This window comes from Pagrus major, chromosome 16 (assembly GCF_040436345.1).
Source record: "Pagrus major chromosome 16, Pma_NU_1.0".
NCBI classification, from domain to species: Eukaryota; Metazoa; Chordata; class Actinopteri; order Spariformes; family Sparidae; genus Pagrus; species Pagrus major.
Genome location: NC_133230.1, coordinates 21746442 through 21770603, shown reverse-complemented (window position 1 = coordinate 21770603; position 24162 = coordinate 21746442). Strand labels below are relative to the sequence as shown.

The following is a 24162-nucleotide window of genomic DNA, read 5'->3' as shown; positions in this document are numbered from 1 at the left end:
GGTACGTCCAGTTGTGGCCAAGCTGTAGTTTCTCAGCAGATTCCTTCACGTTTTCATCAAGGATCCTGATGTAATCTTCCTTTTTCATTATTCCTTGGACCTTGACTAGGTTCCCTGTGCCACTGGAAGAGAAGCATCCCCATAGCATTATGCTTCCACCACCGTACTTGACTGTGGGCACAGTGTTCTTTGGTTTATATGCTTCGCCTTTCTTCCTCCAGACATATTGAGCATCCATATGGCCAAATAACTCCAACTTGGTCTCATCAGACCACAGGATGGTTGACCAAAAGCTGGGATCTTGCTTCAAATGACCTCTAGCAAAGGCCAGGCGAGCCTGCACGTTTCCTCCTGAGCAGCGGCGTCTTCTGAGGCCTATGTCCATGGAGACCTCCTCTGTGCAAGACTCGCTCAATGGTGGACCGTGAGACCTTTGTCCCTGACTGGTCAAGCGTTTCAATTAGGGCCTTGGTTGTGGTCTGGGGGTTGTTGTTGACCTCTCGGCATATTTTCCTGGCAAGTTTGGGGGACACCTTACGCTTCCTGCCACGCCCGCTGAGGTTTTTAACAGTATTGAATTTCTTGTACTTGTTAATTATGCTCTGGACGGTTGCCACAGGGACATCATACTGCTTTGAAATGGCCTTGTAACCCTTTCCTTCACTGTGGGCATGCACAAGACATCGACGTAGGTCTTCACTGAGCTCCTTCTTCTTGACCATGATGACCAGAAATTGAGAATGACCAGAACACTTTTCCTCTATTTATACTCTTCTGGAAAGATGCTATTTTTTTAAATCAGTGTTTAACATTTGTTCAACAATGTTAATGGTATTTATTCCATTGTAACATTTTGAAATAACCACAGGACAAAGATTTTTGTTGAGACATTGTCAGGGGTATGAATAATTTTGAACATGGCATTTTTTGGGAATCCATGAATAAAATACCCCTGAAATGAAGAATTTCTTGAATTGTGTATTGTTGTCTTTCTTTCACTTGTTGGTCACGTATACCTCATAAACAAACTTGAAAAAATGCAGTCAGTTCATCACAAAAATAGAAAATCACAAAAATTAGCAAGGGTATGAATAATTTTGAGGACGACTGTATATAGATGAACTGCAGGAACAATGAGAACACTGTAGAGACATGAATAAACTAATAGTGGGATCCATAAACCTGTTACTCCAGTGCATGCTGGGAGGCTTTCCACTACACCACTCCTCCTGGGATGCCAAATACAGCTCTGTTGATTTTCACTAAACATGAAAATGTTACAATACATCAGGAGATGCAACGTTCTGACCAGCATTCTGTAACTCCTCACTCTCACAGGTTGCTTTAATGACTCCACAGCAGTTGATAATAGTCTTAAATCCAGATTGTTCTGAACACGCCGCTTGTTGTTGTCTTGTTCCTTCCAGCCAGGCCAATGATCGCCACCCTGCCGTTACGGCCCACAGTAAACAACGGGACCATCCTACCAAAGAAAGGCAGCGGGACTCTGCCCTCCCCATCTGGATCTGGATCCAGGAAGGACAACAGCACACCAGCCAACAAGAGGTATCACATTTTAGGGAACTTTTGACTGTACATGTTGCTGCGGCTCAAGTCGAGTGTTTTCTGCCGAATTCAGTCGATCTTTTAGTGTTTCTTTACTGAACCTTTGTGCCTTGTTAACTCCCTTGTAAACGTGTTAAATCCTGATGTGAGCTACATGCAGTCCAGGTTGTGAGGTCTTGCATGTATCACGTATTCGTGTACAGACATTTATTTGCCTCAAGAGACTTTTGCGCCACTGTCCGTCTGTGCCACATCATCTAATTCGAGCCATAAATCATCATATTTATGGCTTTTTATCAGCTGACATTAAACAAGGCTGATAAACAGAGGAACAGTGTCATCACCAGTGTCTCTGCTTCTCTGTTGTGCGTGTGTGCGTGTGTGTGTTTATACATGCATGTGGAGCGCAGGTTATCAATCTTGTCTGTCAGGGGAACAATAGCCTTTTCCCATCTCTGGATGACATTACCATAATCATATGGAGCTCCGCAGACAGCAGAGAACGGCTCCAGTCCAAACAGATGTGAACCCCCCTGTGGCGTCGTTTCTTTGATTTTCCATGTGTGTTCTCTTATTTCTGCTTCGGGGATGTTTTCTGATACTGAGAGTTGATACTTTTAATACTTGCTGACTCTCACCTTGAGGTTTACTGGAGAGGACAGTTAAGAAATGGTTCTGCAGATTGAAATGTAGCCAGGATGAGGATTGTTGTAGGAACAAACCCCCAAACAAGAAGCAAGACAGGAAATGTGATTTGGTCTGGTTTGTTACCTTGTTGAGTTTTCTTGCCTTTTGAGCTTGACTGACTCTTTCTAATTCACAGTTTCTCAAACTTTAACTTGTACTAGAGCCAAGATTTTAAACTGAAGTCATTAGGCCAAGTCTAGAGAGATCTGTTTGCTCAGTTGTATTTATTTTTACATTTTCCACCATAGTGGCTTCAGTACTGTTTCAAATCCTTCTCCACAGTGCCCACAGCAAATTCTTGTGGAGAAATACTGAATGTCTCATAATTGTATTTATTTATTGGCCTAAAAATTGAAAAAAAAAAATAGATTAAGTGTAAAATGACTGTAATGAGCCAATAAGAAATCCATTCTGTACATGATTGATTCCTTCCAGCTTGTTTAAACCATGAAATTTCCAGAAAAAATACACATGACCTCAGTGTCTGATATGAATGAAGCTATTGAATGAGTGTTCATGCTGCTGTGCTAAATAGAGGACTTGAATTTGTCCATCCACTGAAATTTAGACATTTTTGGGACATCCTCTTGGCATTATATTGCAGATGAGATTCGGTATAATCCACAATCTTCTTCATAGAATTATCCTGATTTTTAATTCATGTGGATTTAAATATTGTCAGGTGGCAAGATCGATTTTACAATTGATTGCAGAGTGAATAAAGTTAAACAAGTAAGATTTACTTGGTCTATTCAAGGCAGTTTTTTTTTGGTTTTTAACAAAATAAATCAGATTGCTGTTCAAGTAAATACAAAGGAAAGGTCATATTTGTTAACCCAACTGAAAGGCAGTTCACCTACAAGTAAAAACTCAGTTATTATATGCTCACCAGAGGAAGTAGAGTGAAAGCGTTACTGCACGTCGAGGGTTTAAGTAACGTCTCTTTAATCAATTTGGGATCTCAGGGCTTCTGATGACTTGTATTAGCTGTATGGGACCATTTTAGGTTTTGTTTTTTTCCTGTTTCCTGTTCCTCGTCTGCTTCAGTTGTTTAGGGAAATGCTCCGACACTGTTTTGCTGAGAAGCTCCAGAAATGTTTTGTGGACTACGAAACTTCATCCGGCTTTTCGATCAGCATGGGACTGAGTAGATAATGACTGAAGGTTTATTTTTGGGCAAAATTTTTCAGAAGACAGTATATTTCACTTGAATTTCACTTAATTTTTGTAGAGTTTAATTGGTTTGCATGCTTTTTTTAAGTAAGAGTTTACAGTGCATCAGTCGTCTCTCCTGTTTATCTTGGTGTTGTCTGTCTTTCCCATCTCTCCTGTCTTGCATGTTCTCGCTGTCATGTATTGTCTCTCTCTGATAAAGTGATGTCATACCCTGTTTGTGTCCCGTCCACCTACAATGTGATGTCCTGTGAATCTGTCCACTCTGTCTTCTCTGTCTCACTCTACCAGATTTCTCTACCTGCCCCTCAGGTGAGAGGAAGTTACAGCGTACTGGTCACTATTTAACATCATGGCTGCTCTGATCCGTGCTAACTATGTTATTAATCCCCTTCACCAAGCTACATAATAACTGTGACATTCCCTTTCACCATTTCGCTCATTGCTAACGCTCGCTGTTTGCTGTTTGACGCATCGTTCTTTGGAGTTTGAGTTGTTTACCGTCTGTGTGTGGGATTAGTCTAAACTGCAGATTGGTCACAATCCCATCAGTGCTGGCATACACACACAACAGCCTTCCCCAATGCCCCATGGCCCAATTACTATGATTCCTCATGGGATAACACAGCAAACAACAGTTTCTCTCTCGCTCTCTCTCTCTCTCTCTCTCTCTTCTTTCTATTCTGTTCTGCTCTTTACTGAACAAACACACACAGGCTCTCCAGAAGGGATAACGGCCAGCGGCCAGTTTTAGGATTTGAATAGACTTTTCTCCCATAGGGTGGATTAGGTGACTGTGCCTACTGGCCATTGGACTGCTGATGGAGCCTTTTCATTGTTGTGAATAGGCAGGCTGTCTGCACCACTGATATGCAGATTTGCACAGGTCGGTACTGATGTTGTGGTTATGAACACCACAGTAAAGAGAGAGTGAGGAAACAACGAATATCCACATTTCTTTCTTTCTCTTCTGCTTCGGTGCAAATTCTCTCTGACACTGTTAGAAAAGAGTCACACTTTAAAAAAAAAAAAAAACGTCTGAGCTATACGTTCTTTCAGAAGCTATTTCCTGGATGAAAACTTAACCAGAGGGCATTTTTAGAAAAGCAGCGTCAGGCACTTTTATGACCTATTTCTTGTGCTTCCCCCCCTCCCTTCTCTCTTTTTTTTGCCTCTGTCCACCTTTCTCCTCACCACAGCACTGTGAGGCGAGCCAACTCAAACGAACACGTGGGAACCCTTACGCGGAAAGATTCAGGCGACAAGGGCAACCGCACTCGCGCAGGATCCACCGGCAGCAACTCAAGCGGCAAAAGAAGTGACAGGTAACGTCATGTTAAAGCCAGCTTTCCTCCATCTTCACAGTCAATGAGGTTTTCTGTCTAATCAAGACAGGAGGCCAACACACTGATCTCCTTATAATCAATGGTTTACCTGTTTACTCATTTACTTTGCAGCAAACAGAGGGATCCAGTGTTCAACGCAGGTAAGAACTAGAGGCTCTTTTATGGCTCTGTAGCCTGACAGCTTTGATAGTTTCATGCAATGATACAATCCATCAAGAGCCATTACACACCAGGCGCTCAGTGGCTCCCTGTGTCAGTAAAAGGTCAACTCATTTTAGAAGGAAGGCTGTCAAAATTAATAATAATGTATTGTGTGCCCAAAACAAGACAGAAATTGATGTTAGCTTTAATCTGAGTCAGTGCCTTGGACTGTTTCCTGCACACAGAGGACCACTGAGGGCGTCTCTTCATGATGTTGTGTCTTAATCATTCATTCTTTCCATGATCTGTTCATCCACAAGTAACCAGTCATCCATCACTACATCTTCACATCCACACTTCCATGCATTGTTTTCTTTTTAACAAGCTCCCTCTGCATTGTGTAAATCAAACTTTAGTCGTGTACTACTTAAGGTTTGGGTCTCCCATTAAATGTTTTTAGCATTCTAATCCAGAACTCGTCACGAGACAAGACAACCATCTCACAGTTTATTCTCCAAACACAAAGCAGGGCAGACACAAGACAATGGGGCTGAAGATGAAATGAAATGAGTATTGATCAGAATTTCCATCTCCAGCGTGCTATTGATTTTTGTGTAAATTGAACTGCTGTTTTTAATTTGCATTACCTGGCTCCACTTTTCTTCAGTTGGCTTTGCATCCCAACAAACTACCTTAAATATGTGTTTAGTTTGAGGTCTAGTAACAGCAGATATAAAAATACATGTTCTTAGTGTGTTTGCAAACCATCAGATTACGAGGCAGAGTAACACAGTAAAAATTAGTCGCATAACATTATGCAAGTGTTAGCCCATTAATTGCTCTTTAAATATCCCTAAGGTTGATGCTGACGAGGAGAAAGTGCCACAGGGTTAATTATTACCACTGCACACCACTTATTGGACATTTGAATTCATTACAGACAAATAATCTCCTGCAAAGTGGCGTGATCAGGGCAGTGTCGTGGACATAAACTGCCACCGGGTGACAATTAACCGATACAGATGATAATTACAGCAGTGAACTCTGCCAATATACTGCTTACCTGCAATACATGAAGTCATTACATGCAAAGTGGTTCATTTCATTCAAGGAAATGTGCTCCAAGTCAGTGTAAGCACTTTTTTGTGCATAGTTAGAAACAACAGCTGATGGAAGAATAAAACAAACCAAAAATCAGAACCAAAGGAGAATTTATTGAATCACCATAAACCATCACACAGGAAATGAAGAGCTTTTAAGATGCAGTTCATTAGCAGCAGGAAACAGGAAGTGCACTCAGATTAGGGCAGACCAGGAAGTGAGGAATTCACCTGGTGCCACCCTTCACCTGGTGCTTGTGTCTTTCTCTGTGACCTTTACAAGGGATGCGACGTGTGACCCACTGCAAAGGTAGGCTGACCACCCCTCCCTCCCCTTAAAGCCCCCGGCCTACACAGCTCTCTGGACACTGCAGATGACTTGTGCAATGCATTGGATAAAACCTGTATTTTTATTTTGAAAAATTAATGAATATCCTGTAAATGTAGAGATTCTCTTTGGTGCAGTGATCAGTGAGCTGTCCAGACAGGGGCAGGAGTGGGTTGACAAAGTGTGTGTGAGTGAAAGTGACCTTACCTTTATTGTCCTTAGACTAACACACACACATCCTACCTAACCTGCACTGAGAGCTGCGTCAGAGTGTGATTGCAGTGTTTGCAGTTCACCCGTGTGTCTCCACACTTGTTGTTTAACTGCGGATGAAGCTGCCGTTCCACCCAAACATGTGTGTGCGTGTTTGCTCACAGCCGCGCTTTCGCTTGTAGGCATTTAGTCTCTGTCACCATAGTAACAACACAAAGATTTCTGACACACGCTTCCTCGCAGTCGCTTTGAGTTTCACTGCGAACACTTTTAAATCCTCTGCTCTGAGATTCCTCGCTGCAGCTGAGAGCGAGTAGATTTTGCCGCTGCTCTTATTGTCTTCCGGCACTCCAAATGAATATTTGCATAACAAACACACTGAGTCTCTTTTCTGCTGTAGTTCCTATTGAAGTCTGTTCGATTTTACTGTTTGTAGTTTCCTCACATGCTCTGAAGTGTCGTCTGTTTGTGTGTAGCCTCCCTTCAGAAAAGTATTCACAAAGCTGCCAAGGATTTAGAAAAGAATGGAGTTGAGGCTCATTTCCTCACAGATATATTGCTGTTTACCCAGTCGTCTTACAGGATAATTCATTCTTTAAACAACCATTTTACCTTTGGAAGCATGTAGACCAGTGGTTCTCAACCTTATTGGCTGGTGACCTCTTAAAATGAAGCAGAAGCTTACATCCACTCGTCACAGGTTGCATACAGTACGTCGACAGTATGTTCTGAGCAGTTTCATTAAAGAGGGATTTTTTCCCGTAAAGCTCTCAGTTTGTTCCACTGAATAATTATTAGAATCCCAAAGAATTTTAAAACTATGCAGTAGTTATCAAGACAAAATTGATCCCCTCCACACTTGTATTGAGACCCATGTGTGTCTCAAAGGGTTTTTGCAGACAACAAGTATAATTACTAAAATCCTTAAAATGTCACCTACTCCTAATATATTTCGTTTGCACCAGGATTGGCTTCCGAACTATTTGTGATATCACAGATCACACTCATCAGCCGCCTCTTAAAATCGGATCTTCAGTGAGCACAGAGAAGAATTTACACTTTCTGCAATGAATGTGAAAATGGAAATATAAACAAAGTTAAACAGCTTTAAATTGTGTTGTCCTCGAGGTCAGTTCGTTTGTTCGGTTTATTCAGTCATGAAAGCGAAGAGAGTTTGTTGAGGCATAAAAAAATCAGTCAATGAAGAGCTTTTCTCTTCTGATTAAAACTACATAGTGCCAGACTTACTTTATGAATCCCTTTAAGGAGAAACCTAGTTTTTCACTCTGTTGTTGTTTTTTTACAGGCCCAAAATGTGTATTAATAACTACAACTTCAAAATAAGATCCCAGTGTTTGATTATAACACTCAACAGCAGTTCCCTGCTTTTTTATTTTGTTACTTTGTGTTTTGCCAGTTTCATGTTGCTTTTTACTAAATGTGACACAAAATCTGTCTAACTTCTTCTACCAACCTCCTCTACCCTTTACATGTCTTGCTCCTCTGCCCCTGCTTGTCCCTGTTTGGCCCCCTCCACCCAACTGGCCCTGACAACCTCCACAACCCCTCTCCATCGTTTTGCGGCTCCTCTGCTCTTGTCCCTCATCTACGTTGTAGTCACAGTGCAGATTTACCTCAGCCGCTCTGCCAAACGGACGGGGACCAGCGGCAGCCGCGCAGCCTCGACTGTTACGGCCCTTTCAGCCACCAGCTCGAAACTAACCCCAGAAAGCAGCAAGGCCACCACGGCCAGAAGGGTTGGCGCGGCCGCTAAGGTGCCACCGGCCAGAAAGACCCCGAGTATTAACATCCAGTTGAGAAAGACAGGGAGTTTGTCATCATACTCTCTCCTCGATACACCCAGTTATCGCAGCCCCGTCAAGTCTCCCAGCCAGTACTTCCAGATCTGTTACTAGTTTGGAAACCCCCAGTGGACATTCACCTCTCTAGATGTGTGTTTATTCCAGTTATCAAGGCAGTCAGTGCAGAGCCAAATCCATGGTTTTATATCACATCTGTACCCTTAAAAACACTATGGCCACATGTCCTCTTATACCCATAAAGTTGCAGAGAGATTTAGCTTCACCTAATCAAAAGAAATAATAAAACAAGTCCCAATCTCACTTTACACTTATATTACACAGACTTATGGGTGAGATTGGGAACTTCTTTTACATTTCTAATGAGATTAGAAAAAAAACAACCTTTGTGGACATTTATGATTCGTTTTGTTTGTTTTGTTTTCTGCATGATTTCGTTTCCAGTGTTTTACATTTGATGAGGATTTCTCATTATCCACTTTTCTAAGCTTGGATCTGTTTTTGTTTTTTTCATAACATTTCCATTGCCCTGCTTGTGTCTGCATTTTATGTTGGTTAACCTCTGCTGTGAGCTGAATATTTATGAGTTTTCAACGTAATTGCAGTTCATTTTGCGCTCTCTGTTGTTGTCATACAAATGTTTTTGAAATGACTAATAAAGTCTGTTAAAAAGCTGATTTGTTCGTGTTTGCAAATTCTGTCATTTGTTGTCTTTAATTGAGAATACATCATATCACATCCTTCCATTATCCTCTAATCTTGTTGCATATTCATTGTCACCCTTGTCATTCACATCATAATAACACGTTGTATTGTGCTTCAGTGTTATGTCTGTGCTTTTTGCATACTGTCATATATAAGAAAACAACATAATTCAACCAATCACCTGTGTTTTTCTATATGTATCTTACCTGACTGATCCTTTCTGTTGCTTTTTCTAGAGGAAGGTTATGTGAAAATGTACTTGAAGGGTCGCCCCATCACCATGTTCATGCCCAAAGAGCAGGTGGAAGGCTACTGCCTGGAGGCCAAAGCCGACCTGCCCAGCAACAAACTCAAACTGGACTGGGTGTATCCTTTCACTGTGGCTTGTTTATTTATTATTTTCTTTGCACAGGAAAATAAAAGCCCTTCTCCTGAATTGAAAAGTTTTGAGAAGTAATTTCGTGAGGCAAGTAAATCCAGATTGGCCTGTGATGTAGTTAAGAGAGGAAGCCGACAAATGTGTCGTCTCCTCTCGCCGCCTGTCAGAGTAGATCTGCTCAGATGTTCATTTTCAACGTGCCGGGCTGCCGCAGTTGGAGTCGGCCTCATCGCTCTGCAGCCTGCAGTCAGTAATAACCTGCACACAGCTGGCAGGCTGAGACGCAACCAGTCAGCAGCTCCTCTTGTGCTGTTTTATTTTTATTTTGTTTCATTTGCTGCTCTCTCCCTCTCCCTCTCTCTCTCTCTCTATCTATCTATCTCTTTCATTTACTGAAGGAAGAATGAATGTAGTTTGTTGTTCAGTCAAGCAGAAAGCCGAAGGAGAAAGAGCCGTAAGGGAGACAAAGAAAAGATTAAATCTGGGAAGAGAACACACACACACACACACATACACAGAAATAAACATGTGGGCTGCATATTTTGTATGTTGAATCCAGTATGAACTAGATTAAGATGAACCAGTGAGATGCATACAGTAGATAGATGATTTAATGGAGCAAAGAGTAGATTGATGTACTCATTTAAATGTGCTTTTGAAGTTTCTGTCCCACATGTTATAAAGTGTGAGATGAAATTTGAATATTTGTGTCTAACTGATGCCTCTATATGACCTACACAAGCAAATGAGAAGATTGGCTGATTCTATAGTTATTTTGTTGTCTGCACCAGGTCAGATTTTCCGTATAATCATAGTATTCCTAGGGAACTAACAGCTGTTAGCTCTAAGCCACATATAGGGTAACCTAGGTGTATGAACAATACTAAAACAGATTTTACTTGTTTCATCATCGCCATATTATCACTGTCACAAATATATACATTACCTAATCGATATTCATCCTGCAAACAGCTGTGTTTAAAAGCTAGTATTAAAAATTAGTTGCGTGAATATCATTACTTCTTCAATAAATGCACAGGAGCCAGATCAAGATCTTTATCTCAGTTGGAGCTCATACCACTTTTGTCCACAGGGGCCGCCAGAATCAACACAAAAAAATTGTTTCTTGTAGCCGCTTTAACTTTTTAACTTGGAACTAATAACATTTTCTTCTCAATTCATGTCTTGGTCTATAAAACGGATAAACAATCCACAAGTTTTCTGGGGAGGTTATTGGGAAAACGATTATGGGTGATTTTTGAGAGTACCATTTTACCAATAAAAGGAAGTGAAAGAAAAGAAAATTCACATACTTGACTGCAGACCAGCCTTGCACACACAATACCTCCAATATGGTGGTTAGACCCACAAGGCTAGTGGTCAACGCAAGTTATACGTCATCTGAGAAAGACCAATAACTAACGCACTTGAGATAATTTCAAGGCTTTCGAAGCATTAGCTTAGTGAGCTAGTTTTAGTAGTGTTCACATGATAAAGTAGCTAACCTAAATCGTCATGAATTAATCACACGCCTTAGGAATCGCTCTAAGAAAGTGGGTTAGCGTCCTGTTACCATGGACAGTTCCAGCAAAGTAACCATCATAATTCACGCAAGGTATCATGGGGGCTAGGAATAATTTATGAAAATTACGCTGATGTCTTCAAACTTCTTGTTTTGTCCAACAGTCCAAAACCAAGGTATCCAGTTTACTATTAGAGACAAAAAAGCAGCAAATCTTCAAAAGTGAGAAGCTCCATCCAGGAAATGTTATTGCATTGGCATTATTCTTGTTTTACTCCTTGACCTGTCTGACCGGCAGTTATGGCTACCGCGGTCGAGACTGTCGCTCCAACCTTTACTTGCTGCCCACTGGAGAGACGGTGTACTTCATCGCCTCCGTGGTCGTCCTGTTCAATGTGGACGAGCAGCTGCAGAGACACTACACCGGACACACAGATGACATCAAATGGTGAGAGACGCACATAACCCGAGGGACTGCTGTTCCACATGCAGTCAACTGCAGCACATATCACATCTGTCATCTACTTTTCATCACTTTTTCCTGTTGGAGCTGATATTTCAACACTATTTCTTCAATCCTCACAGGCTTTGGAGCTTATTCACAGCAGGTTTTTCTTCTATTAAGAGCACAAACACAGAGACAAAGGTCTTTCAGTATGTTTGTCTACTCCTGCAAGCAGGCATTTCTGCACAGGCATTTAAGTATGTCTGTGGAAAATGTAAAGTGCGGCTAAGCCTTTAAAAGTCAGCCATGATTATGTTTTAACACTCTGGGGTTAACGAAAGTTCAAATTATTAATGAACACTTTGGATAACAGATCAGAAGGACAGATTGAAAACAGATTCTTACTCCTTTGAAGCCATATGTTCGAGCTTTACACGTGCCACGAGTGTTGCTACACCATCATACCCAAAAGAGGATGACTTTATCTTAAACTGTTTCATTTTCCCCCTCACATTAGCACAGACGGCGGCGTGTGGTAGTTACAGTGAATATCATATTCACAGCTTAAAAAACCTCCCTCACCAAATGCTGCCTTTCATGTCCTGTGAGCACGTTGCTCATCTATATTCACGCGTCCCTTTTGATGTTGAAAGGCTTTTAACCAGTTTCATGTCTGTTTTTTTTTTCACATCTTCTTCTTCACCAGCCTGGCCGTCCACCCCGATAAAATCACCATAGCAACTGGGCAGGTGGCGGGCACCTCTTCGGATGGGAAAGTAAGTGAGAGAGATTGATATTTTATCACTTCAGCTCTCAGCGACTGATTTATTATTGGAGTGAGGGGTTATGGTTTTGCTGTTTTCTTATTATGTTTTTACCCGACTGAGGAGCTGAAACACATTCTCTCTTTCTTTCTATTGAATTCAGCCTCACATCATTTCATACTGAAGATATACCTTTGTGACCGTGTGTGTGTGTGTGTGTGTGTGTGTGTGTGTGTGTGTGTGTGTGTGTGTGTGTGTGTGTGTGTGTGTGTGTGTGTGTGTGTGTGGGGTTTTCCCGGGCAGCAGCTGGCTCCTCATGTCCGTGTGTGGGACTCCGTGAGCCTCAACACACTCCACGTTCTGGGCATAGGCTTCTTTGACCGAGCCTTGGTCTGCCTGGCTTTCTCCAAGTCGGTGAGGAAACAGCACAGACATACCAAACAAGGAGTATTAAGGCCATGTCTGACATGCTTTGACTGTTGTCAAACTGCAAAACACGGGTGTGTGTCTTTTTGTGATTGTTAGAATGGAGGAAACACATTGTGTGTCGTAGACGACTCGAATGACCACGTCCTCTCCGTCTGGGACTGGCAGAGAGAGGACAGACTGGCTGAGGTCAAGGTATGTGTGTACATGTGTGTTAAATTGACCTTTAAAGGGCTACTCTGCCAATTTCACACATTACAGGGTGTTTACAGGTCTTGGGGAGTACAACTGCATTATCCACAATGCAATTTAGCTACTGTGACATCACTGGAAGCAATTTATCAGATTACATGCAGCTTCCTCTGGAGCCACAAAAGGCTTTATACTACTTTTTCACATATGCAGTAGTTCTCCACCTGTAGACCTGTAAATACATTTCAATGTGTAAAATTGGTGGAGTTACCCTTTAAGAAATAACATTCTGCCAGTGTCAACGACTCACTATTTCTTGTCTTACATGTTTCGGTTCAGTGCTCCAACGAGTCGGTGTTCGCTGCAGACTTTCACCCAACAGACTGCAACGTCATAGTGACCTGCGGCAAGTCTCATCTCTATTTCTGGAGCCTGGAGAAAGGCATGCTGGTCAAGAAGCAAGGCCTGTTTGAGGTAGGACACCAGACTGCTTCACACATGTTTGATCAATACCATAAAGCAGGTCTATTTAACTGGCAGCCTGTGGGCTGAATGCAGCTCTTAAACAACCTCCTTCCAGCCATTTGTTAACTTTGTTAGTGGGCTAATTAGCCCATTCATTAGTTATGTATGTTGCAAAGCACAGAAATACTCTTATTACGTTAAAAAGTTTTCACTCAGGTTGTGTAAATCAAATAGACAACTCGAGATTTAACTAAGATTAAGATAAGAAATGATACGATATGATGCAGTGCGATACGATACGAGATGAAATGATACAGTATGATACGATACATACGAAACAATACAGTGCGATATGTAACAATACAGTACAATATGATACAATACACAGAGAGTGTAAATGTCCAGCCCCTTGGCACGTCACCTTTTTCCAATCTGGCCCTTGTAGTTAAAGAAATAAAGTGTGATATGAGGAACAAATTCAGACATGGCAGCCTGTGTTGGGATGTGATCCCATCTATAGCTTTGTACTGTAAAGACAATCAGTGCAAATATAGCAAAAAGGAAAAAACATTCTGTTTTTTTTGTTTCTTGCAGAAACAGGAGAAGCCCAAGTTTGTGTTGTGTGTGACCTTTGCAGAAAACGGAGATGCCATCACAGGAGACTCAAGCGGAAACATCCTGGTGTGGGGAAAAGGCATGTTCACTCATTCAGTCCTTCAAGCTCTATTAATACAGAGTGGTCCAATGAGAGGAGTTCACTCTCTTTTGTATGGGTGTCACATGAACATAAATTCAACATTTAGACAAATATCAAAACTTAAAAACTGCACCATCTCCCTTTTTGTCTCTGATTGATCTGTTGGTCACCGCGCCCGTCTGTCTGTCTGTCTGTCCGTTAATCTGCCCTCTTCAAGCAGTCGACCTTTACGTCCGACCAACTGAACCTTCTCATCCATCTCATCCCATCTCTGTCACGCAGGCACTAATCGCATCAGCCACGTCATCCAAGGGGCTCACGAGGGCAGCATCTTTGCTCTGTCCATGCTGAGGAACGGCACGCTGGTGTCTGGAGGGAAAGACCGCAGGCTCGTCTGCTGGGACAGCAGCTACCAGCAGATACAAACAGTGGAGGTGGGAAAAAGTTCAACAGAAGTCAGAGTCTCCTTTTCTTGAGATATCTTTGAATCTCAAGGATAAAATGCATAAGTTATACTTTATAAAAATAATTTAGCTACAAGATGTGTGGGCTTTTAAAGCAGAGCTCTAATGATCCACATTCTGTTAATATGCTTTAATAAAATGTTCAGCTGCAGACCCTTTTTTTTAAGTAGGTTGCTTATATTAGACAGAAATTGCACTCCTGCCCGAGGCGGCGGACTCTGCGTTCTGAATACTGCACGATATCATAAATATTACAGAGGATGAGATGGGTTTGTGATTCATGGATATTTATAGCAGTGAAAATTATGGATCACTCATGTCTTATTTGCTCTAAAGAGACCTCATTATGCAGTAAAAAAAAGAAATTAGTTGATGTTTATCCTGGCAAGTGTTGGATTGCAGGTGAACAGATGGTTTACATGATTAATGTGTTTTCTCTCCGCAGGTGCCTGAGCTGTTTGGTCCCATCCGTACTATAGCGGAGGGCAGAGGGGAGACTGTGCTCATCGGGACCACCAAGAACTTTGTTTTGCAAGGAAGTTTGGATGGAGAATTCATGCCTATCACACAGGTAGATGCATAAATACATATTGTTTTATTGTATTTATTTAATACAGGCATGAACACACATAAGACGCATGCACGCAAAAGTCAATCAAAATGAGAAATGATGGAATAATTTTATTCAGTTTCTTGCATATGACTGGGAGAGCATATTTCTCCTCACGAGAGCAAATTATTTTCTGTTTCATTTGTCATCAGTCCAAGCTGATGACTCCTTTAGTCTGGCCAACAGTTCACAATCCCCATATCCTACTTTTACAAAGATATAACACAGACAAAAGCAGCAAATCCTCAGTTGGAGAAGCTACAACCAGAGAATATTTGCATTAGATAACAAATCTATTGTCAATACAGATCCAGATCAATTTATCATCAATTGTTGCAGCTCTTCTAAGGCTAACATTTGAAAAGCTGTGATGTTGTAGCTAAAGAAGAAAGCTCTCCTCTCCTCTGCAGGGTCACACAGATGAGCTGTGGGGTCTGGCTGTCCATCCCTGGAAGCCTCAGTTCCTCACATGTGGATACGACAGGCAGGTCTGTCTGTGGGACTCGAGTTCCCATCAGCTCATCTGGACCAAGAGTATGGAGGTAAGTTTAGTCAACACTGCCCCCTGGGGTCAGCCATGGGAAATTACATATCACACAACAGCTAATGAGTCAGGCCATTAGTCTGTAGTCATTTTATCAGTTGCAATGTCCATTAGAAACATTAAGAATATAATATTTAGCTACTAAAATGTATTGTATTATGTATGTGTTATATGGAATAGATGAATGTTTTGAAATGAATGTGCATGGAAACAACCAGAATAATATGACTAGAAAATCTGCAATTATCATATAAGCAATGTACCATGTGCATTATTTGGGTTTTTCATGAATGTGGTTAATAACAGATTTTCTCCTTTTCATTTTTTGACATTAACGATCCCATTTCATGACATGAAAATACTCTGATTTGAACAATAATTTGTGTCTGTAAAGATTTTTTCCACAAAAAGTTCAGTTACTTTCTTAAAATCTATTTCTCCGCCCTCATTGAAAAATGTTTGGATACACAGATATTTTTCATCATCCTTCAAAATGTTATGCACTTGAACGCTTTTGTAAATTAAGTGATATATTGGACCATGATTGGCTCCCTAACTAGTGATGATGTCAGAAGATCCTGCTTGTATCTACACATGTTAAACTCAGATTTAAGGTGGGAACAGAGAAATTTTCCTCCTTCAGCAGATGAATGTAAAATACAGCCATTTAGCATTCTACGTTCTACACAGTGAAGCTTCAAATATCCTTTTCTTCCTGTTTCTGGCAGGATTCTGCCCAATCAGCAGGCTTCCACCCGTCTGGAGCTGTGGTCGCCATTGGAACTCAGACTGGCAGGTAAGGGTTTCCATCACTAAAAACACTTCTCTCTTTTCACTCTTTTCTAAATAAATATAGTGTTTATCTGACTGCTTCAGTTAAACATTAATGAAGAACAAGTTTTCTGAGCAGTCTGTCACTGACCCTGCAGGTGGCTGGTGCTGGACACTGACTCTAAGGATCTCGTCACAGTGCACACAGATGGGAATGAACAGCTGTCTGTTATGAGCTACGGGCCAGGTGTGCTGATAACTGCTGACAGTGTGTGTCCACTGTCAGTTTGCCCATTTGGACATTTACAGAATGAATTCATGTCTAAGGAAAAACAATAAGGATTATACAAAAAAGTTGTATTTTATGGTTTTATAGAATAACATTTCTAAAAACATTTTACAAAATTATTATTATAATTATAATAACTAATAATAATTATAATTATTGACCTTAGCTTATTTGCATCCACATTTTCTTTTCTTTCACCACCAATAATCTTCCTGTCTTCTTCTGTTTTATTTAGATGGTAACTTCCTGGCCATTGGCTCCCACGACAACTACATCTATATCTACGCTGTGGCAGAAAATGGGAGGAAGTACAGCCGAGTGGGGAAATGCTCGGTGAGCACCTGTATTTATAATCCCCCCTCATCCGTGGCTCCTGTATTTTTAGTTCCTCCCAGCATCAGCTTTATATTTAGTTCCCTCCTCAAGCTCTATATTTGGGCCTGTACGCTCTGTCCTCACTGTGTGTTGATAAAGAAGCTGTAAAATGACAACGAGCTGAGTCATACCGTGGTGTGTCTATGTAAACATACTGACGAGGGCTGCTGTATCAAATCCAACCCACGTTGTTAGGATTATTTCTGGGGCTTGAAGAACCGCATTGCCCCTAGTCCAGGAACAGGAAGTGTCTGTAAAGATAAATAATCTAACCTGGTCCTTTTGTGTCAAATCTCAGGGTCACTCTAGTTTCATCACCCACCTGGACTGGTCAGTGGACTCCCAGTACCTGGTATCAAATTCAGGGGACTATGAGATTCTGTATTGTGAGTATGATCCCTCTCATCCTTTCACAGCCTTTCTAGTTTTGGTGGTTTAGTTGTTGTATTAATTACTTAAGAGTGTGTTTTCCACCCTTATTATAAAGTGCTACCAAATTGTCAATGTTTAGCTGTTTACTCAATACATTATCTCTGTTAGTGAACACACTTTCCAATCAAAACTTGATGTGATGAGAGCTCATTTCTACCGTAAAGTAGATTCTGAAAAATATTAAAACAGCACCCATGATACTTCATTCATGTTTATTTGGTTTGTGTGTTTCCTCAGGGATCCCGTCAGTGTGTAAACAGGTGGTCAGTGTGGAGACCACGAGAGATATCGAGTGGACCACCTACACCTGTACTCTGGGCTTCCAGGTGTTCGGTAAGTGAAGGCTCGTTCCCTCTCCCACTTAATGTGTGTGTTTTAGTTTAATGTCCATTCATATAAATGTTTCCACTGCTCTCTGTTCCTCAGGCTTGTGGCCCGACGGCTCGGACGGCACTGACATCAATGCCGTCTGCAGGACCAATGATAAGAGCCTCCTGGTCACTGGAGATGACTTTGGGAAGGTCCATCTATTCTCATACCCCTGCTCACAGTTCAGGGTAAGATACTGTACGCTGTCAGGCATAAATATACATCTCAGTTATGTTAAAGAATAAGTTTACCCAAAAATTAATATCATTGTCATTATCTACTCACCCTCATGCTAATGGAAGGTCTGGTGAAGTTTTTAGTTGACAAAAGGATGTTAAAGTAGTTCTTTTGCGTTGTCTTTCCAGGCTCCCAGCCATGCTTACGGCGGCCACAGCAGCCATGTGACCAACGTCACCTTCCTGTACGACGACAGCTACCTGGTGTCGACTGGAGGGAAGGACATGAGCGTGATGCAGTGGAGGATAGTCTGAGGCAGAAACAGATACTGTCGGTTTTGACTGATGTCGGGGACCTGAAACCCAGCTGAACTGAACTGAACTGAACTGAACTGAACTGAACTGCACTAAACTGAACCGAACCAAACTTAAATTAACTCAGATGCTAAAAACAAAAAGTGGATCTGCCTGAACTGAAGTGAATTGACAGAAGAGGAACCCGAGGTTTCTATTCCTGATCTGCTCTCAGATCCCGAATGAGGTGAACTGTTGGAGGTGTAACGTGTTGTTGCTTGAAATACAAAAATCTTGAATATTTCTCCTTTTTCTTTGATCACACTACATGTAAAAACAAAAAAAAATGAAAATGAACATTTCTCTCTTACGTACTGTAGCCTACTCACCAATGAGATGAAACGAATCAAACGGATCAAATCCAACTAAACAGAACCAAAGGCTCGGACTTTCTGACTGCATTTGTACAGTTTGGCTTTCGCTGTTCTTGTGTTGTGTGAACTCCAGCCGCTGGACCGAGGAGGTTCCCAACTGAATATCATCGTGCCGGAGATCCAAGAGCATCGGAACAAAACTGTGTACGGAAAGAAAGAACATAGTGATTTTCTAATTGTTAAACTTTCTTTTATTTTGTATTTAACAACTCAGGAAAGCACTAGTGAAGCAGGACTCCTCCCTGTTATTATTAACATTGACATATCAGAACGAGCCCGAAACACATCCAAACATGCAGAGAACCACAGTTAATATCAGTGACCAACCATTATTGACTCATTTGCATTGACTAATTGTGTATGAAAACTACCTAAAGAGTCGAGGCAAATGCTGAATTTGGTGGACGTGATATTAAAATAGAGCAAGGAGAATACTAAGGGCAAACGAAAAATGACATTATCTGGAATCAGAGTTAGGATTTTAACCATTTTCCACAATATTATCTAAACATGTTCAACGTTTTTTTTGTGCTTCCAGGTCTTTTAAAAAAAGGCACCTTTTCTATTATTTATTGAGTCGAATCCTTCACTGCCAATTTCCTTTTCCTTTTGAGTTTTTCCCAGATGTGTAAATATGCAGAGAGGCTTGAATGAGTGGAAATGTGGGTGAATATGCAGCGTTTGAAACTGTTTCAGAGTTTTGGGATGAGTTGTTGCATCTTTCCTTCACTTTAACGTGCAGGGAAAATGAAAATCGAGCATGAAGTGGCGTTTTTCAATGATGTAAAGCCTTTTTAGATCTGTATCTAGGGGGAAAGGTGAGACCATTACACTGTAACTGTTGACGTCTGATGTGCACATCAGTCACTGGCAAGATATTTAACTGACCTGAAGCTTCTTGAGGTGTTTTTTTTTTTTTTTTACTATAATTCAGCCTGATAAACACACAGCAGGTGTCTTTACCTGCACAGTAGAAGAAGGAAAATCACCATTTAGCACTTACTGTAGCTTTTCATGAACCGATGATGTCTGCGTTCAACCTTTCAAGCTGCATACGGTCCTTAAATGCACTGTATGCAGCATGTCACTCTCTCATCTCATGGTTAACAGCAAACAAATATTACACAAATCATGCATGATTAAACAAGATGTATTTGATTGGGGTTCAGCAGATATGAGGCATACTGTTCTGATTGTTGGAGTTGTCATATCAGGAAAAAAATCCTCTAACAGCAGTGATATAAAGTCACCACTCTTCAGGGTGAATGTAACATGATTTGTCTTACCACTAAACACTCGGGGCTGCAGAATACCATTGAACATTTAACATTTGTCTGAAAGTAAACGCAACATGAAATTACTTGTTTGTGTTGTCTTATATTTTCCACTTTTTCCCTTTCATTTTTTTGTATGTTTCTGTTTAATTTTACATCTTTATTTTAGGAGTAAGTATCAAAATCCCTAAGAAGTCACTGTTTTGTTGACTGAAAATAAATTATTTGAGACTTGACTTGTACTTGGAAGTCAAGGACTGGTGACTTGACTTGAGACATGATAACTAAAAGGACTTGTCTTCATTAAAAGTTTTCAGTTTAGGTTGTTTTGGGTTGGGTTTTTTTATATCAGGCTGTCACTTAAATGTGGAATAGGTAAGTAAGTTTTCTAACAATAATGTTTTGTTATTGGTGCAGAAAATCAGGTGTCACATTGGTATAAATATGGCAAATTGTTTGTTCAGTCAAACCTACCACTATCATCCAGCACTAATTCTTAAATACAGCACCTTTATTTTACTGAATATCAATAAATATAATACAAACTGAATTTATGTTGAACATTTTCAACAGGTTAGAAGTAATATATTGTCTTTACTCTTTATAAAGACTGGATACTGCAGGTAAGACTGACTTGCCTTGACTTGCCCAAGAAAAAAATGGGACTTGGGACTTCCTCGAGAATTGGACCAAATGACTTAAAGGGTAACTCCACCAATTTCACACAGAGTATTTACAGAAAAAAAATCATACAAAGCCTTTTGTGGCTCCAGAGAAAGCTGCATGTGATTTGATATTCAGGGATGTCACTCTGTGGCTAAGTTGCATTGTGGGTAATGTAGGTACCGGGTTTTGAAAAGCAGTCCACTGGTCTAGCATTGCACTCACATAAACTGTTGGACTCTACAGCAGAACCAGAGATATCACCTTTTTCATACCACAGTCTTCTTTGTCTTCAAAATCTACATTACCCACAATGCAACTTAGCCACTGAGTGACATCAGTGGAGGCAATTTAACAGGTGACATGCAGCTTCCTCTTGAGCCACAAAGGGCTTTATATGACTTTTTCACATATGCAGTAGTGCTTCACGAGACCTGTAAACACACTTTAATGAGTTATCCTTTAAGTCATATGTGCACTTTTATACTATAGGCTACTAACAAGCTTTATATTTCTTTATAATGAAAATATTGTCGTAAAAAATGAAATTTAGGAGGATCTTAAAGCAGCTGAACACCAGACTTTAAGCTTTTATAGAAGACATTAACACCAGACAGGCACACCGGTAATCTCAGGGTGGGGTAGGGGGGCGTCAGTGGGCTGCATGTGTGCGTCTTGGCCGCAGATGGGCAGCATCGAGCCGGTCTGTCTCCCCCCTCCCTCCCCTCCTCCTTCGCACGCAGCAGGCTATTAGCATTTTCCCCCAAACCCGCTCCACCTCACCAAAACACTCCGAATGGGAAGAAAATATGGCTTGAAGGAGGCGGCGGCTGACGACCAGCGTTCACCGTCTTGCACCGAGCGCGATACCCGGCTGAACATGGACTTAAGGACGGGCGGCAGCGCGTGTGGAGAGCAGAGACAACGGAGCACAAAGCGGATGGGAGACAACGCTCGTGTTCTCGCTTAACACGACTCACCATCACCATCAGCAGCCTGTGATATCGCCACAAAGGACAGCTGATCCAAGCCTCTCAGACTGTAAATACAGACTAATAAATAAGCGGACCGGTGGTCCTATTCATCAGCCTCATCAGTGCCATCATCTCCGGCTGGATAAAGACGAGAAAATGAGGTAAGCGGCGGCCAGCACCATGCGCTCTGTTTGACGCGTCATGACAGATGCGCACTCAGCCCTCTGCCTCCAGCATCTGCATTTATACATTTATCTTATGAGAACATACACAGCTCATAATGTGCTGAGGATGTGCAGCATCTCAGCCATCTTAAGGCTCATTTTTCTGCATTAGGAGCACCCAGGGGCCCACCCACCGGGCCTCAGCTCCTTATAGGCGTCCTTTACCGCTCGCTTTACACTCCTGATATACAAGACCCTTCGTTTTTCATCAGTTCTGTCCTCTATTAGCCCTCTATTGTCGCCGCCGGACCCGCCCAGTGGGTTCAATGCAGGATTTAAGCCAGGATAATGTTGTCATGGAAACGACAGCATCATTTTTTTTTTTTCTCCACCTGGTTGGGTTGATGCACCGGCCAGTGTGCTGAGTGGCTGCAGGGGGTGGGAAATAGGATAAGTGAGGGCGCATGGGAGGGAGGAGGGTGTTTATTCTGGTGGTTGCCAGGCAGGTTATCATATCCCCCCCTTACACCCACCCAACCACCCACCCTCACCCCTCCTCACACACACCTACATAAGCCCACCCCATGCACACATTGAGCCTATAGATAATGTGTCTCATGGCGAAATCCTCTTTCCATATTCGAGGATGGTATGCCAAACGCGTCGACTCCCCAGATCTTCTCCTGCAGCTCAGTCTCTGTATTCTGATCTATTTATGAAGCACTCCTTTTATATTTCCCCCTCCTGCTGCCTGTAGTTTGACTCCTCTGTGTCCCCGTAGCTGCAGCCTGCACCATTCTGTTTTATGGCTTCAGATTTAGTCTGACAGCTCTACTCTACAGTGCACTCTCACCGCTTTCACTGTAGCTACCGGTGTTTGTCTGCATGTGTGTGTGAGTGTGAGTGAGTGCGTCTGCCGGGGTGTGTAGTTGTGGTGTTACTCCCCCTCAGAGAGGAAGAGGAGACAGAGAGACAGAGAGAGAGAGAGAATAAGACATAAATAGCACATCTGGATATCTTCATCTACGTACCCTCATCCAAAAAAATTCATCCCTCTCCTGTAACCTCACACGACTCAAAGCCAGTAGCTGAACTCTCCTGCTCTCAGACGATAAACATGTAAGATTCATATCTTCCAGTCCAGTTGGATGAACATGCCGTTTCCTCTTTTCTGTAAAGCTCTGCTGCCTGTGTCCCATCCTGTGTGTTTGTTCTTGCCAGAGGCAGATCTGTTCTTTGACTCAAAGCCCAAAAGGGAAGTCTTAAATCCGCACAAAGCAACAGCGAGACCTGCAGAATGAAGAAAAGGAAGATTTAATTCAACCATTATTTGTTCAGCATCACTGCGTCCTTTGCTGCATTTATGTAAGAGTGCACGTGCATTATGTGAGTGTAGCCGAGTTATTTTTAGTCCTGTAACAGTAGTGGGTTCATTATGTGATGCTGTGTGTGTGTGTGTGTGTGTGTGTGTGTGTGTGTGTGTGTGTGTGTGTGTGTGTTGTGAGAGAATTGGGCAAAAAGCGAGCCGTCCGTCCTGTACTATTAATGCAGGATGATTTCTGAAGCCCCTGTTGTGGTGACTCATCGTAGGAAAGGTAGAGAGAGCGAGTGCAGCCAGCGGAAGGTAAAACGCTGAGTTATGCATCTTACTGCAGGCTGCTGCTGTTGCTGCTGCTGCTGCTGCCCTCCTGGCTGATCAGAGAGCAGCTCCACGTGAGCCGGCGTCACCACGTACAGCCACTACACTCATGCTTCATTAATGGGGAGGATGTATAGGTTTACTTCAGCCTTTCAGAGAGACCAGAGGAAAGGAAAATACAGAGAAATGCAGACAGAAATACAAAAATGTTTTTATTTAAGGAAAGAAAACAAAGATATGAAATGCTGTCTTAACACAACTTTGGCAAATTTAAATTTAAATCTGACGCTCACTGATCAAACAGTATGCTGACAAGATACCAGTCTCACCAGGCATTTGATTCTCTAGTTTGTGGGACTCGACACAGACAGAAAAGTAAAAATATATAAGGTTTGATTCTCGTGTTTTTTCAGGTTGGAGCAGGGTCAGTTACATTTCTCAGGTTTAAGAGGTTTTTTTTAGCCATGCCTTGAATAGGATGTCATTCAGTCAACCACTTTGGTCCAGACTGGAAAAATCTGAACAACTATTACATGGTTTGCCATGAAATTCTATACAGACATTCACATGCCATGTGTGCAGCCTACTGGCGTAAATATTGACGTCGCAACCAGTGCAGTTGCACTGGGCCCCCGAGGCTGTCAGAGGCCCATCCGTGGTCGGACTCAGAATAGTAGAGCTTAGCCCCCTTAATTTTTTCCATTCATCCTCTGTGATAGTT

General features: G+C 41.8%; 2 protein-coding genes across 6 annotated transcripts in view; both read left to right on the top strand.

Moving 5' to 3' along the window:
* Positions 1 to 20087, top strand: part of eml1 (EMAP like 1) — a 43162-nt gene extending 23075 nt beyond the window's left edge. The window contains exons 3-23 of one of the 4 annotated variants that reach the window (XM_073483998.1): positions 1428 to 1566; positions 4626 to 4751; positions 4884 to 4912; positions 6297 to 6323; positions 9316 to 9445; positions 11279 to 11428; positions 12132 to 12201; positions 12493 to 12603; positions 12715 to 12810; positions 13147 to 13281; positions 13867 to 13966; positions 14252 to 14403; positions 14879 to 15004; positions 15454 to 15585; positions 16316 to 16383; positions 16517 to 16605; positions 16883 to 16980; positions 17321 to 17408; positions 17692 to 17787; positions 17881 to 18011; positions 18189 to 20087. In XM_073483998.1, coding sequence (XP_073340099.1) covers positions 1428 to 1566; positions 4626 to 4751; positions 4884 to 4912; positions 6297 to 6323; positions 9316 to 9445; positions 11279 to 11428; positions 12132 to 12201; positions 12493 to 12603; positions 12715 to 12810; positions 13147 to 13281; positions 13867 to 13966; positions 14252 to 14403; positions 14879 to 15004; positions 15454 to 15585; positions 16316 to 16383; positions 16517 to 16605; positions 16883 to 16980; positions 17321 to 17408; positions 17692 to 17787; positions 17881 to 18011; positions 18189 to 18314 — 2219 coding nt within the window. In that variant the 3' untranslated portion in view covers positions 18315 to 20087. Of the gene's footprint in view, positions 1 to 1427; positions 1567 to 4625; positions 4752 to 4883; positions 4913 to 6296; positions 6324 to 9315; positions 9446 to 11278; positions 11429 to 12131; positions 12202 to 12492; positions 12604 to 12714; positions 12811 to 13146; positions 13282 to 13866; positions 13967 to 14251; positions 14404 to 14878; positions 15005 to 15453; positions 15586 to 16315; positions 16384 to 16516; positions 16606 to 16882; positions 16981 to 17320; positions 17409 to 17691; positions 17788 to 17880; positions 18012 to 18188 lie in introns of those variants that run through there. The other 3 variants (XM_073483999.1, XM_073484001.1, XM_073484002.1) reach the window with 3 other exon arrangements.
* Positions 20088 to 21379: 1292 nt separating this feature from the next.
* evla (Enah/Vasp-like a) overlaps positions 21380 to 24162 on the top strand; it is a 39702-nt gene continuing 36919 nt past the window's right edge. For both annotated transcript variants that reach the window (XM_073482709.1, XM_073482708.1), the window contains exon 1: positions 21380 to 21799. In XM_073482709.1, coding sequence (XP_073338810.1) covers positions 21795 to 21799 — 5 coding nt within the window. In that variant the 5' untranslated portion in view covers positions 21380 to 21794. The remainder of the gene's footprint in view (positions 21800 to 24162) is intronic.